This window comes from Corvus moneduloides, chromosome 5, assembly GCF_009650955.1.
Source record: "Corvus moneduloides isolate bCorMon1 chromosome 5, bCorMon1.pri, whole genome shotgun sequence".
NCBI lineage: Eukaryota > Metazoa > Chordata > Aves > Passeriformes > Corvidae > Corvus > Corvus moneduloides.
The window spans coordinates 11,068,403-11,080,455 of record NC_045480.1 but is presented as its reverse complement, the minus strand read 5'-3'; the positions used below and the strand labels follow the sequence as shown (position 1 = coordinate 11,080,455).

General features: G+C 38.4%; 1 protein-coding gene across 5 annotated transcripts in view; it reads left to right on the top strand.

Annotated features, from left to right (window-relative positions):
- The window catches only part of SORCS2 (sortilin related VPS10 domain containing receptor 2), a 549,849-nt gene that overhangs the window by 502,513 nt on the left and 35,283 nt on the right, over positions 1-12,053 (top strand). For all 5 annotated transcript variants that reach the window (XM_032109885.1, XM_032109884.1, XM_032109882.1 and 2 more), the window contains exons 15-19: positions 3,918-4,038; positions 5,311-5,444; positions 6,054-6,182; positions 7,924-8,095; positions 11,705-11,891. In XM_032109885.1, coding sequence (XP_031965776.1) covers positions 3,918-4,038; positions 5,311-5,444; positions 6,054-6,182; positions 7,924-8,095; positions 11,705-11,891 — 743 coding nt within the window. The remainder of the gene's footprint in view (positions 1-3,917; positions 4,039-5,310; positions 5,445-6,053; positions 6,183-7,923; positions 8,096-11,704; positions 11,892-12,053) is intronic.

Sequence of the window (12,053 nt, the reverse complement as noted above, 5' to 3'; positions counted from 1 at the left end):
ACTTCAATATCTTTTATCATTATTTTTATAGAATTCTAGAATGATAAAATTTTTGAGGTCAGAAGTGACCTCTGTAGGTGATCTGGTCAAACCCCTTTGCTCATACAGACCCACCCAGAGCCAATTACACAGAGCTGTTCCCAGATGGCTTTTGAGTATTGCCAATGGTAGAGACTGACAACCTCTCTGGGCACCTGTATGAGTGCACCCTCACAGCAGAAATGTTGATTCCTGATGTTCAGAGAAAACCTCCTGTGTTTCCTATTGAGTCTGTTGCCTCTGCTCCTGTCCTGGGCACCACTGAAGACCTGTCTCCAATCCTAGCAAAGAATCTTCTTTGTACCTTCCCTTCAGGTATTTATAGACATCGACAGTTCCCCCTGGGCCTTCTCTTCTCCAGACAGAACAGTGCCACTTCTCTCAACCTCTCCTCTTATGAGAGATGCTCCAGCCCTTTCATCACCTTCACAGCCTTTTGCTGGACTCCCTCCAGTCTTTCCATCTCTCTTGTATTGGGGAGCCCAGAATTGGATCCACTACTTCACATGTAGACTCACCAGTACTGAGGAGAAGGAATTAGAGAATAGTGTGGCTGTATCTTTTAAGTTTATCTTGGTTCTTCCTCTTTCTTGCCCTTCCTCCAGGTCTCTTTGAAGACAGCTCTTTACCCTACAACAAGACTCGGAAAACATTTTTTTGTACTTCTCAGCTTTATCTTTTCCAGCAAAAAGCCCAATTCTTTCAATCTTTCTTCATTTGTTACATTTTCTAAGCAGCTTATGAGTCATTTTGCCCTTCTTCAAATTCATTTTTAGTGGGTCTGTAAATATGCATATAACATCCAAAATTAGACACAATATTCTTCCAGAGGCTTCACCAGTGTCAAGTTTATCAAAATTTTTACCTCCATGTCTGCTGTTTTCCAGTTCTAAATACAACCTAGAATTGGTCTTTCTTATTTTGCAGCAACACTGCATTCTTTTTCTAATTCCACAGAATACCCTGTCTTTTATTTGATATGTGAAAGTTATTTTCCATTTTGGTTTTCCACCTTTGTTGTGGGTTTGGGTTTTTTTTTTTTCCCAAGGAGTACTTTTTGCACTTCGTTCTGGAGTATTTTGTCATATTGATTTCTGAACCTTGCTTCCACCAGTCAATGTCCACTACCTCCCTTATGTGTTATCTGCAAAAGTTTTTGTCTTTCTTATTTGAGCATGAGTGTTAATGAAAATATTGACTGTGGAGCCATCATATCTTTATGATACATATCTCCAAATATTCTTTATTTGATAACTACCTTTTGAAAATGGATTATTCTAATTCAATATGTATTCACATTCCTCTTCACAGTAATTTTATCTGTACTGATGTTTTCTTTTTTACTTTGAGACAATGTCAGCTAGAAATGTGTAACAGTTTTAACAAAGGTCAAAATATGCTAGATTTTTTCCTTTCCTTTATCCACTAAGCCAGTTACCCTGTAAAAGGAGAAAATTACATCAGTTTGGCATGATTTGGTTTTGATAAATCTGTAGTAGCTGTTTGTTATCATTTTAATTATCTCCAAGGTGCTTAGAAGTGGATAGCTCAATAATTTGTTTGGTATCTTTGTGGATATCAAAATTAATTCTCTAACCCTCTGAGCTCTGTTTTGCTGTTTTATATCTCTGGTTATATATACACATATAAATGTGTATGTGTGGTTGTGTGTGCATATTTATATATATAAGCAATATGTTTCCCTTGCCATAGTTATTTGGAATCACCCTCATGAGGTTTCAAAGATCATTAATAATAGTTCAGAGATTATGTTTTCAGGAGAATGTCATTATTCTGTTCTACCTTGAACTCAAAGCACCATCTCCTTTCTTCCTCTTTCCTTGACTGAGACAGCTAACATGAATGGAGAAAATTTCATTTGTTCTGTTGAAAATACTTTTCTTGAGGCAGGAGTGAAGCTTTAACAGGACTTGGCTACTTGCACTTGAAAGTATTTTTTTATAAATGAGTTAATAAAAGCAATGTAGTAAATTTGTAAAGTTTTGTGATGTCCAGAGAAGCATTCACTGAGGTAGGTAGTTGCATAAACACTTGGTGAAGTCTGCCTTATGTTAGTGCCTTGTATGGAGAAACAAAGACTTTAGAAAAGAGGTACAGGTATTTCGCATGTAAAAGACACTTCATGTCTGTCAGCAAACCCAGTCATATTGAAACAGGCATTGTGGAAAAAGCAAGAGACCACCTAAGCAGTCACTTTATTGAGTATGTAACTACCAGTGAATAAGATTATATGGTGACAGCAGCTCTCAGGATCCAGCTGAACCAGAAAAAGGAACCAAACCCTGAGGCTCAATGAGAGAAGTGGGACCACACACCTATGTGCACATACAGCCAGAGGATTGAGCCACATTTTTTAGTCTGTGTGTGTTGCTTCTACTTCTGAGCCATGGGTACATTTAGAAGGAAAGGAATTAGATGATCCAAGTCCTTTAATCTCAGAGCCTTACAAGAAAACAGTAAGACATAAAAAATAAATGCATGTGTTTCTGTTTAATTAAGTACACTGCTGCTGGTGTGGTTTCCTGTGAGCATGGGTTGTTCAGTCCTTATAATGTGAGCAGTGTGGGCAATAACCTCTTGATAACTAAATGTCTCTGTTGTGGAGAGAAGCAAAGACACCAGAAAGAAAAGGGGGAAATTACTGTACATCTTTAGTCCCTGTGAACTATTTTTCAGCCTCTTTGGTAGATTTTAGAGCACTAAGCCATTTTCCAGTGAAGATGCTTAGTGTGATGGTGTTGCCTCTGTGCTGTAGAGAATCAACCACTTCTGGTCTACCCTGGTTCCATGCTGAACCTGGTATTCAGGACAAGAGAAATGACTGGGCACAGCAGAATGCTTTTAGTAAAACTGTACCATTCCTGCTGTGTCTGGATTTGAACAAAACTGAGGGCAAAACAAAAGGAACAAATTTGGAGAATGATACTAAAGCTTGGAATAAGACCTCTGTGCAGTGTGAACTGCACAGAAATTGTTGGCTCCAGAATTAACCTTAAATTCTTTGGCAAGTAAGTCACGAGTGTGATACAAACCACAAATACATTTTACTTTTGCCCAAATAGAGTCTTCATCCTTTCTAATTTGTTGCTGGATGTCATATTCACCCATTTTGTTTTGGAAATAAAGATTCTGACTTAGAAAATGTTGGCTGCTTTGAAACTGCAGCTTGGTTTTTAAAGCAATGAGATTTCCTTTTTTTTTTTCTCCCTCTACAAATATTTTATGGTTTGTGACTGGTTTCTGTGATACACTGAAGTGTCTGAAATGAAGAAGAGACTCTGACTTCTCCAGCACAATGTGTAGATGTAGTGTATTCCTTAGAAATTAATGCAGTATCATGATAATGCAGTGAGTTTAACCATAGCACATTGCTATCTGAAGACTGTAGAAATTAACACAAAGTCCCACAACAAAAACAACTGAAGAAATTGCAAGTCTTAAGGAATGAGTAACAGAGCTGGAAATTGACTCTGGTGGTCCTGGATTCTGCTCCCTGATCCTAATTTCCTGTCAAAATCTGAGAGCTCTGTCTGTTTCACATAGCAAGATAATAGACAAAAATTTTTGATTCCAAGTTAGAAAATATTATTTCCAATGAAATTTCTGGAGAGTTTTCTAGAAAAAAATCTTTAATATATGAGTTATATCTCTTCATTGTACAGTTTCATACAATTGACAAATGTTTCCTAACTTGACTTGTTGTACATAAAAGAGGAATAAAAGTGAAAGAAAAATTAACCAGGGGCCTTTTAGCAGAGAACTATGACTGTGGATAGGAAAAGATAGGACTGAAATTTTGAATCTCAGATGTATGGTATTTCTTTGCAGTAAGAGTTTACTTTTGGCCTTTTGTTCAGAGTCTTTGGACATATCAGCTACCGTTCGGACTGGGAACTGGTGAAGGTGGACTTCAGACCATCTTTCCCCAGGGAGTGCACTGATGAAGACTATGAGTCTTGGGAGCTCACAAATCTGCAGGTATTCATGGTTTTATGTTAATTGACAAAACTTTTCCGTAGCTTTCAGATTCATATGGAGCTGTGTACTGAGAAAATATTTCCAAATTGAATTTGGATGCTACATCCCCAGCTTAGTCTCTGTATGCTGTTTTTACAAGAATTTAAAGTGGGAGAGGATTTTGTGTTCCCTTTGGTTGTGTGATCTGTGTCCCAAAAAAGGCAGAAGTATATCTGGGGGTCTGCCATAATAATAGGTGGTCCTGCTGGATTGGGAAGCATGTTCCATAAACTGAAGTGTGTAATATTGATTGAAACAATTTCAACATGCAATCGTGTTCTGCCAACTTCCTGACCACATACCATACTCATATATAAATTGTCATAAGTAAAGTCCTTTCCAGAAGTAATTTAGGATCTCAGTCGACCAATCACATAATGGAGTCCAGTTGTTTTGGGTAATACCCTTTCTGCGGTAATGTACTAAGGCTGTCTAATCCTGCTGCTCTGTCCAAATCCACTTTTGGAAAGCTAAATTTTCTGTACAATGTACTGATTAAAGAGACCAATATGAGGTGGTTTTTTTTATTAAATGGAATGTGTCATATTTATTCATAATCATTCTGATTATTATGTTCTGCTTCTTCCAGCAGGGTTGGTTTATTTTTTGCATATGACTCAATGTTACTCCAGCTCTCATTTGCTAGTTCTCATGCCTAATTTTACACCTCTTGTTTGGAACTGCTGTGTGCTTACAAAGAATGTTATGCATATCTGAGCCTAAAGAGTAATAGTATCTTGGGATATTGGCATTGAAATGTCTTTCAGAAATTAGAAACTACTAAAGTGACTTTGACAGAGTACTTGCAGCTGCCAAATTACCAGTGCAGTGTGTATGGAGAGAGTTCATTCTGTGTCCACATGGTGCTTCAGGTGGACAGCCGACACTAGATATGATAATTTAGAGAAATTCAGCTATCTGCAGCCAGATGAAATTTTTAAATGGCCATTCGGAATTTTGTACACAGGTTGGGCACACAGGAAACATAAATTGCAGTTGAATTTTCATGTGCATCTTCAGATTGGTGTCCTGGAAATATAGCCTATGTTACAACTCTGTAATGACCTGTTAGTGGACAGCAGTGGATATGAGGGCTTTCTATACCTATATATCTGAGTATCAGAGAGTTGATAAAGTTTGTAGTCTTGGCAGCAAGACCAGCCGTTCTTGGGACAACACAATGCCTGTGTGGTAGAGGTTCTGTTGCAACAAGTCCAGTGCTTTGATATTCAGGGTGATCGTTGCATCATGGGCCAGCAGAGAAGCTTTCGAAAGAGGAAGATCTCATCATGGTGCATTAAAGGGAAAAGTTTCACATCAGCTCTCACATCCAAAGTTTGTGAATGTGTGAACACTGATTTCTTATGGTGAGTCTGTCTGTGGGCCTTTTGACTTATTGCTAATAAATAGTTACTTTGAGTTTGAGATGGGTTTATTTTCTGCCTTTTGCCCCTTTTCCTACATAGCCTTATTAGCAAATAGGCAATCTGTTATTGCATAACAGGTTTCTTTTGCATTTGCATTTGTTTAAAAACATTGCCATGTTTAAGTATTTGTTTCACCTGACTGAACAAATCCTGGTGTTTTTCTCTATTGATCAAGACTTGAAAAATGACCATTGAATTAATTTTAAAGGCAAGCAAACCCTTTCTACAAAAAAAAAAAAAAAAAACAAAAAAGAAAAAAAAAGAAAATAAATGTTTGGTCTGAGTGCCAAAGGAAACCTTTAAAAAATCTAAGTTACCAAGGGAGGTAATTTTGCAGAATTGACAAAGTAATTGCAACCAGTTTTCCCCCCAAGTGTACAGAACTCCCGTTGAAATTAGAACAGATTTGGCTTTGTCAACTTGTATGTTCATCTGGTAGAATAACACTGAAAAAATATATTGACTTTCAAAAATGTAGTCTCATTCACCCCAAATTGGACTGCAGAGTGAAGTGGCAATAGTAACACATTTGGTGTTGATGTTTTTCAGTGATTATGGGTTTGAGCGCTCTGCACCTCTGAAGTCAGAGTCGAGCAAATGCTTTGCTGACTTTTGGTTTAACCCAGAAGCACCTCCTGAAGACTGTGTGTTGGGGCAGGCATACACCAGCAGCACTGGGTAAGCTGATTTTGCATTTCAGTGGCTTGATGAGGTTTCCAGAGAGGGGGAGAATATTTCAACCAGCAGCCTCAAAAGTGGTTTGGAAGAAATTCACATTTGAGCACTTAAATGAAGTCTACAGGAGAGCTGGAGAGGAACTTTTCACAAGGGAACATAGTGATAGGACAAGGGGGAATGTCCTTAAACTGAAGGAGGGAAGGTTTAGATTAGATATTAGGAAAAAATTCTTTGCTGTGACACTGGTGAGACACTGGCACAGGTTGCCCAGAGAAGCCATGGTTTCCCCATCCATGGAAGTGTTCAAGGCCAGGTTGGATGGGGCTTTGAGAAACCTGGTTTAGTGGAAGGTGTCCCTGTCCATGACAGGGGGATTGGAAATAGATGATTTTTAAGATCCCTTCCAACCCAAACCAGTCTATGATTCTATGAAATGTAAATAAGACAAACTGTAACAACTGAGAAATGGAAAAGTTCTGATTCTGACTTAGAGCATGAGCAGAAGCTTCCTACAGACTTAGAAAGAAAAATATTACTTTGCGTGTTCACAGCGATTCAAAACCTAATCCATTTGAGAAGAGGGGGAGCTGTCTTTTCAGAATTTTAATTTTTTTTGTAATATTTTTTATCTATTATTACGCTTATGATAGGAATGTTCATTCAGAGCCTTTTCTTTTAGCTCATTGCTTGAGTTTAGAGTAATTTTCAGTTTGGATCCAATGAATTAATCTGAGGAACTGGCAACATCTCACAGAATTTCCAAGTTTCTCACTTCCATAAGGGTAAGGAGTTCTGTGGAGAATAGATTCTTTTCCTGACCATATGGGACACTAAGAATCAAAGGAAAGCTTTAGTAACTATAAACAATACTGCTTAGAATATGCACTACAATGTAGTCTGACGTCTGTGCTGAGAATAACTTGCAGCTGGCATCTATTCTGGCTTATCATAACACCATCACAGTCAGTTGTGGATATGAGAACCAAATGCTGAAACGTCCAATCTGGCAGTAGAATCACAGTCTCTGTGTATATTTACCTAACTGAGGAAAATGCTGCCTTTTAGGTTTTGGCTGACAGCTGTGATATAATATATATAGATACTTATAAGATATACAGAATGGGAATTCAAAAGACTGAAATATGACTCTGATATTAAAGGACGTTTAAAAAGAATATACCTGTGTGAAAGTGGTCTGTAAACAATTACTGTACACATCCAACTATTTTATTATTAGCACTGTAAAGGCGTTAGTCCTTTCACTCTTTTATATTGTTATATTAAACAAATGCTTTAAGTGTTTTAAGAAATGAAGAGATTTGAAAGCAGCAGTTAAGCAATTGGTTGCAGGTTAATGCAGAAAATGTTTGGTCTAATTTCTTCCTGATCTTTGGGGTTTGAACCAAGAGCATTGAAGACTCGAATGCTTGAAAAGGGGATGGCAGAGAAAACAGCAGACTGTCTAGCTCCTGGAGGGCTATTCAGGCATGTTTCTAAGTTGGAAAACACAGACTTCAAGGGCATGCAAGTGAAATTCTCATCATGCTCCACACCCTTTCTTCAGCAGGTTTCCTCTAGTAAAGGCAAAGTCCCCAGTCAAAGTACTTGCATTGTGAGTTGGCCTTGATCATTTGCAATCTTCTTTGTTTGTGAACCCAAGGAAAATGCAGTAGCTGCAATCAGACATGCATTTGGTGCCTTTGCTGCAATTCATTGTGTCCACTGCTTACTGTTTTTGCAGGTACAGGAAAGTTGTTTCTAATGTGTGTGAAGGTGGAGTAGACCTGCAGCAGAACTTAGCACACCATATGTGTCCATTGATTGCTCCCAAGGGACTTCAGATCAGCATCAGAGAAGAAAGTCTGGCTGTTAGGCCTGGGGAAGACATCACCTTCATTGTCCGACAAGAGCAGGTAGTAATGAACGTTGGCTACATGGAAGTTGAATCACTGATTTTAGGGTTAGTTTCATTCCTATCTGCTTTGCTGCTGAATGAAGATTAATTTGTGCTTAAGGCAAAGATTAATAGCTTTCTAAATACTGAAACTTGCTTTCAAGTGAATAAGACAAGCCAGGAAACTCAGTGAACCTCCAAATTCTACCCGCAGAACAGGAATTGTCTCCTCAGCAGAAAAAGCACTGGCTGCTTGGAAAGTCAGAGTAACTGGATTACCAAAGTCTTCTTGGACTGAAAATTTCAACTGCTGTATCAGAGAACAGAAATGCAGAGAACATTTAATATTCAGGTTTAAGTGTTTTTGAGAATCAGCCTTTCAGAAAAGAATGAGGAAAAGCCTTACAGAAATCAGCAAATAGGACAGCATAAGAATATTTATTATATATTAGTTATGTTGCCAAAGACATGAGTTTTTTTCTGTTTATCAAGAGACAATGCCCTAAGGCCCTGACCAACAGCAGTGAGTAACTTTTGGAGGAATTGTTTGCCTTGGGTTTGTTTTTTAGCATTAGGCTGTAACTGCTCTGCTCAGGTTACCGGAGTATTGTCCATCCTGACTAACCCCGCTGGTTTGCAAGAACTAGAAGAAAGTTCACACATTTTGGCAAACCTGTGCTATATAAATTGAGCACTTGGGATTTATTTCTGTAATAGAAACAAGAAGATTACATGCAGAAGACTGGGCTGCTTAATACTTCACAGGCTCTGTGTCTCAGTGCATGCAGTGCCCCAACAGTTTGTGTGGCAAGTTCGGCTGCCTTCCCTTTTTAGAGTTTGTTTGGAAATGTTTATTGTAAGCCTAGAGCATTTGGTTACAATTTGGACTCTAATGATTTTGATTGGCAGTTTGACTTTTTTCCTACTGAAGCGTTCATGTATCTCTGTGGCAATATGAAAAACATTTAAAATTATTCACAAATTTTCAGAAGTAAGGGATCTTGAAGAGAATCCTGTGCTGTGTTTTTTGGTGAAGTCTTTGCTCCATACATCAAAGAGGAAGACAGATTTAGAAGAAATGTAGCAGTTTGGTGCCCTCTATGGCTAAGAATAATATTTAAACTCAAATGTCCTGAGCATTGCTTAGGACTTAATCTGTAGGACAAAATCTAATGAGAATTCATAACAGTTACTGAGTTTAAGAAACAGCTCTACTACAACAAACCAAAACATACCACTTTCTTTGGTGAACAGAATTAATTTACTAGTTTCTGTGAACACATGTTATTAGGTGCAGCAATACCAGACATTAGGGAGTAAAGGAAGCAGGCTTCTGATACGTTTGGGCAGTTTTCAGCTGTCCTTAGAAATAATAATAATAATAAATAAATACATCATCATGATCATCATTTTCCCCGAATTCTGTTGGCTGAATATATGAATAAATAATGTCATTGCAATCTCCTATTTTTTATGAAAGTGGAAGCCCCGATTCCTTATAGATTTAGCTGCCTTTTCGCTTTGTCACTGTTTTGCTATCATTCCATTCTCTGTTGTTACTGGTCAGGAACTAGAAATACCTTGGTGTTTTGAAGACAGCACTCTCATCTTTACAGTGGGGAAGCTATTAGAATAAAACATTAAGAAAACCTTCCCCTACAGTCTTTCAATGCTAGTTTCTGTCTCACCTGGAAAAAATATGCATGTATATTTGTTAGCATAAGAAAGCGTGTACAAGAACTGTATGCAAGCTAATGTCATCTAAAGAGATTCCACTTACTAACACATTGCTGGCAAGGAGATATCTCTTTTGCTTTAAACTTTAATAACATATTATCTCCTCTGCTAAATTCTACTCTTCTGTTGTCAAAAGAAAGGTGTTATTTGGAAAAAAAACTATTCACAGTGAAGAGGCTTTCACAGTCCTTTATGTGTCTTGAAATATAGTGCTTAGGTATTTGATAATCCCACAGGTCCCTTATTATGGGTATTTTTTACATTATAAGCAATGTTCTTTCATATGATAAAAAGTGGAAGAAAATCATCCACACTGCAAAATGGTAAAAGGAGGGAATATAGTATGTTTTCCTTCCTTTTGTAATGGCAGGGTACGTAAATTCTAGGCATGATACCTACTGTGATTTTCAAATAACCATAGAAATGTAGACTGACAGGTTGGAAGGGACCTCAAGGATCATCTGGTCCAACATCTCTTGGCAAAAGCACAGGCTAGATAAGATACCCAGATGTCCTGCTGAATCTTAGAAGTGTGTAGCTCTGGGTCATTTGCCAGTTTCCTGGGGAGATTATTTCCATCACTGATTGTTGGCATTGTGGAAAGAATTACATTAGTGCTGCCTTTTAGAATTAAATTTTGAAATAAAGCAATTTCCAAGTGGCTTTTGGAGAAATTGAGTGATTTTTGAATGCTTTAGTGTCAATCCTTTTCTGCTTTGATGGTCTTTCATGTCGCTTGACCAACATATGAGTGTATACATTCCTTTCCTAGAGGCAAGGAAGTTTTTAAAATCAATACCTGTGTTTTCACAACAAAGAGGCTTTTCTACAAAGCCTGGCCCTGTGGCCTGTCTGAATTGCATGGCTGTGATGGCCATGTGCTCTGGCAAACAAGCAGGAACATCCACACTGCTGGAGATCAAGGAAGCAGGGCCGCTCACTCAGGCAGTGCTGAGTGAGTATTGAGAAAGTGTTGCTGCTCACAGCTAAAATGCATTTTGACTGCATCCACGTCACTAGTCCATGTGGCACAGGCCTGATTGCTCTCTAGAGCAGCCACACCATGACAACACGAGCAATGGGCATGTTTGTCCTCTGACAGTGGTATCAGTCTTGTGGTACTTTAAGCCTGAATTTAGGAACACACTGTCATTTAAAAGAGCACTTAGCAGAAGTGTGATGAATTATAAATTCCATGAGATGTTTGACATGACAGAATTATTTGGCTGGACTTTTAAACCATTTCCCAAACTCACCTCACTGATCTGCTTCATTAAGCATGCATCTAATTTTGTTTTAGAGCATGTTAGTTCTTGGCGTGCTGGTAGCTCAGTGTAACACTCTCCAACTCTGTGTGAGGATCCTAGCTTGGGTCTTAAAGGCCATATGGTTGACACTCAGGAGGTGTGGCTGGAAGATGCTGTGAAGAATGTCTAAGCCAATTAATTTTATTTTAGAATTGCAAAGGCTAGAAGCTTATGGGATGAGTAGTAAATTGCTAAAATAGCAATCTTCAGTTGCTTACAATCACAGGAGCATCACCTTTGAACCTGGGGCTGCCCAGCAACATTATGTTACATAATGTCCAGTGGCATTAAGGGAAGAGTGATGGTTTCTGTGCCATACAACTTGGTTAGTGGTCTGGGGTATCTAATTTTAAGGTAGCACCTTGCTGTATAAACTTGATATTATCTCTATTAGTGCACACAGCATCTGTTGCACTAACGTCTTTGCCATGGCTGTAGTGGTTTTACTGCAGCTCTTGTGACTGGGTCAAGATGTCTGGCTGGGGCTGAAAATGCTGTTGTGATTCTATAAAAGGTTATAAACACGTGTCTTGTCTATTTTGGTTCTGGCCGTTTAAAATATTTTTGATGTGTTTTCCTTTTAGGGTGATGTATTGAGTACCAAATACCAGGTAGATCTTGGAGATGGCTTTAAGGCAATATATGTGAACCTTACAATGACTGGAGAGCCCATCCGTCACCGCTATGAGAATCCTGGGATTTACCGCGTGTCAGTGAAGGCTGAAAATGTGGCTGGGCATGACGAGGCTGTGGTGTTCGTCCAAGTCAACTGTAAATCAGCTCTTTGGTTTTCTTACTTTTGCCACTGTGTAAAAACCTCATGTCAGCTATGAAGTAGGAAAGAAAATTACTAGTCGCAATTAGGAAAAACATATTTTTCAATATCCTCTTGCACCCTTGAAGTGTTGTGTGTTGTTAATGCAGAGGCTTGTA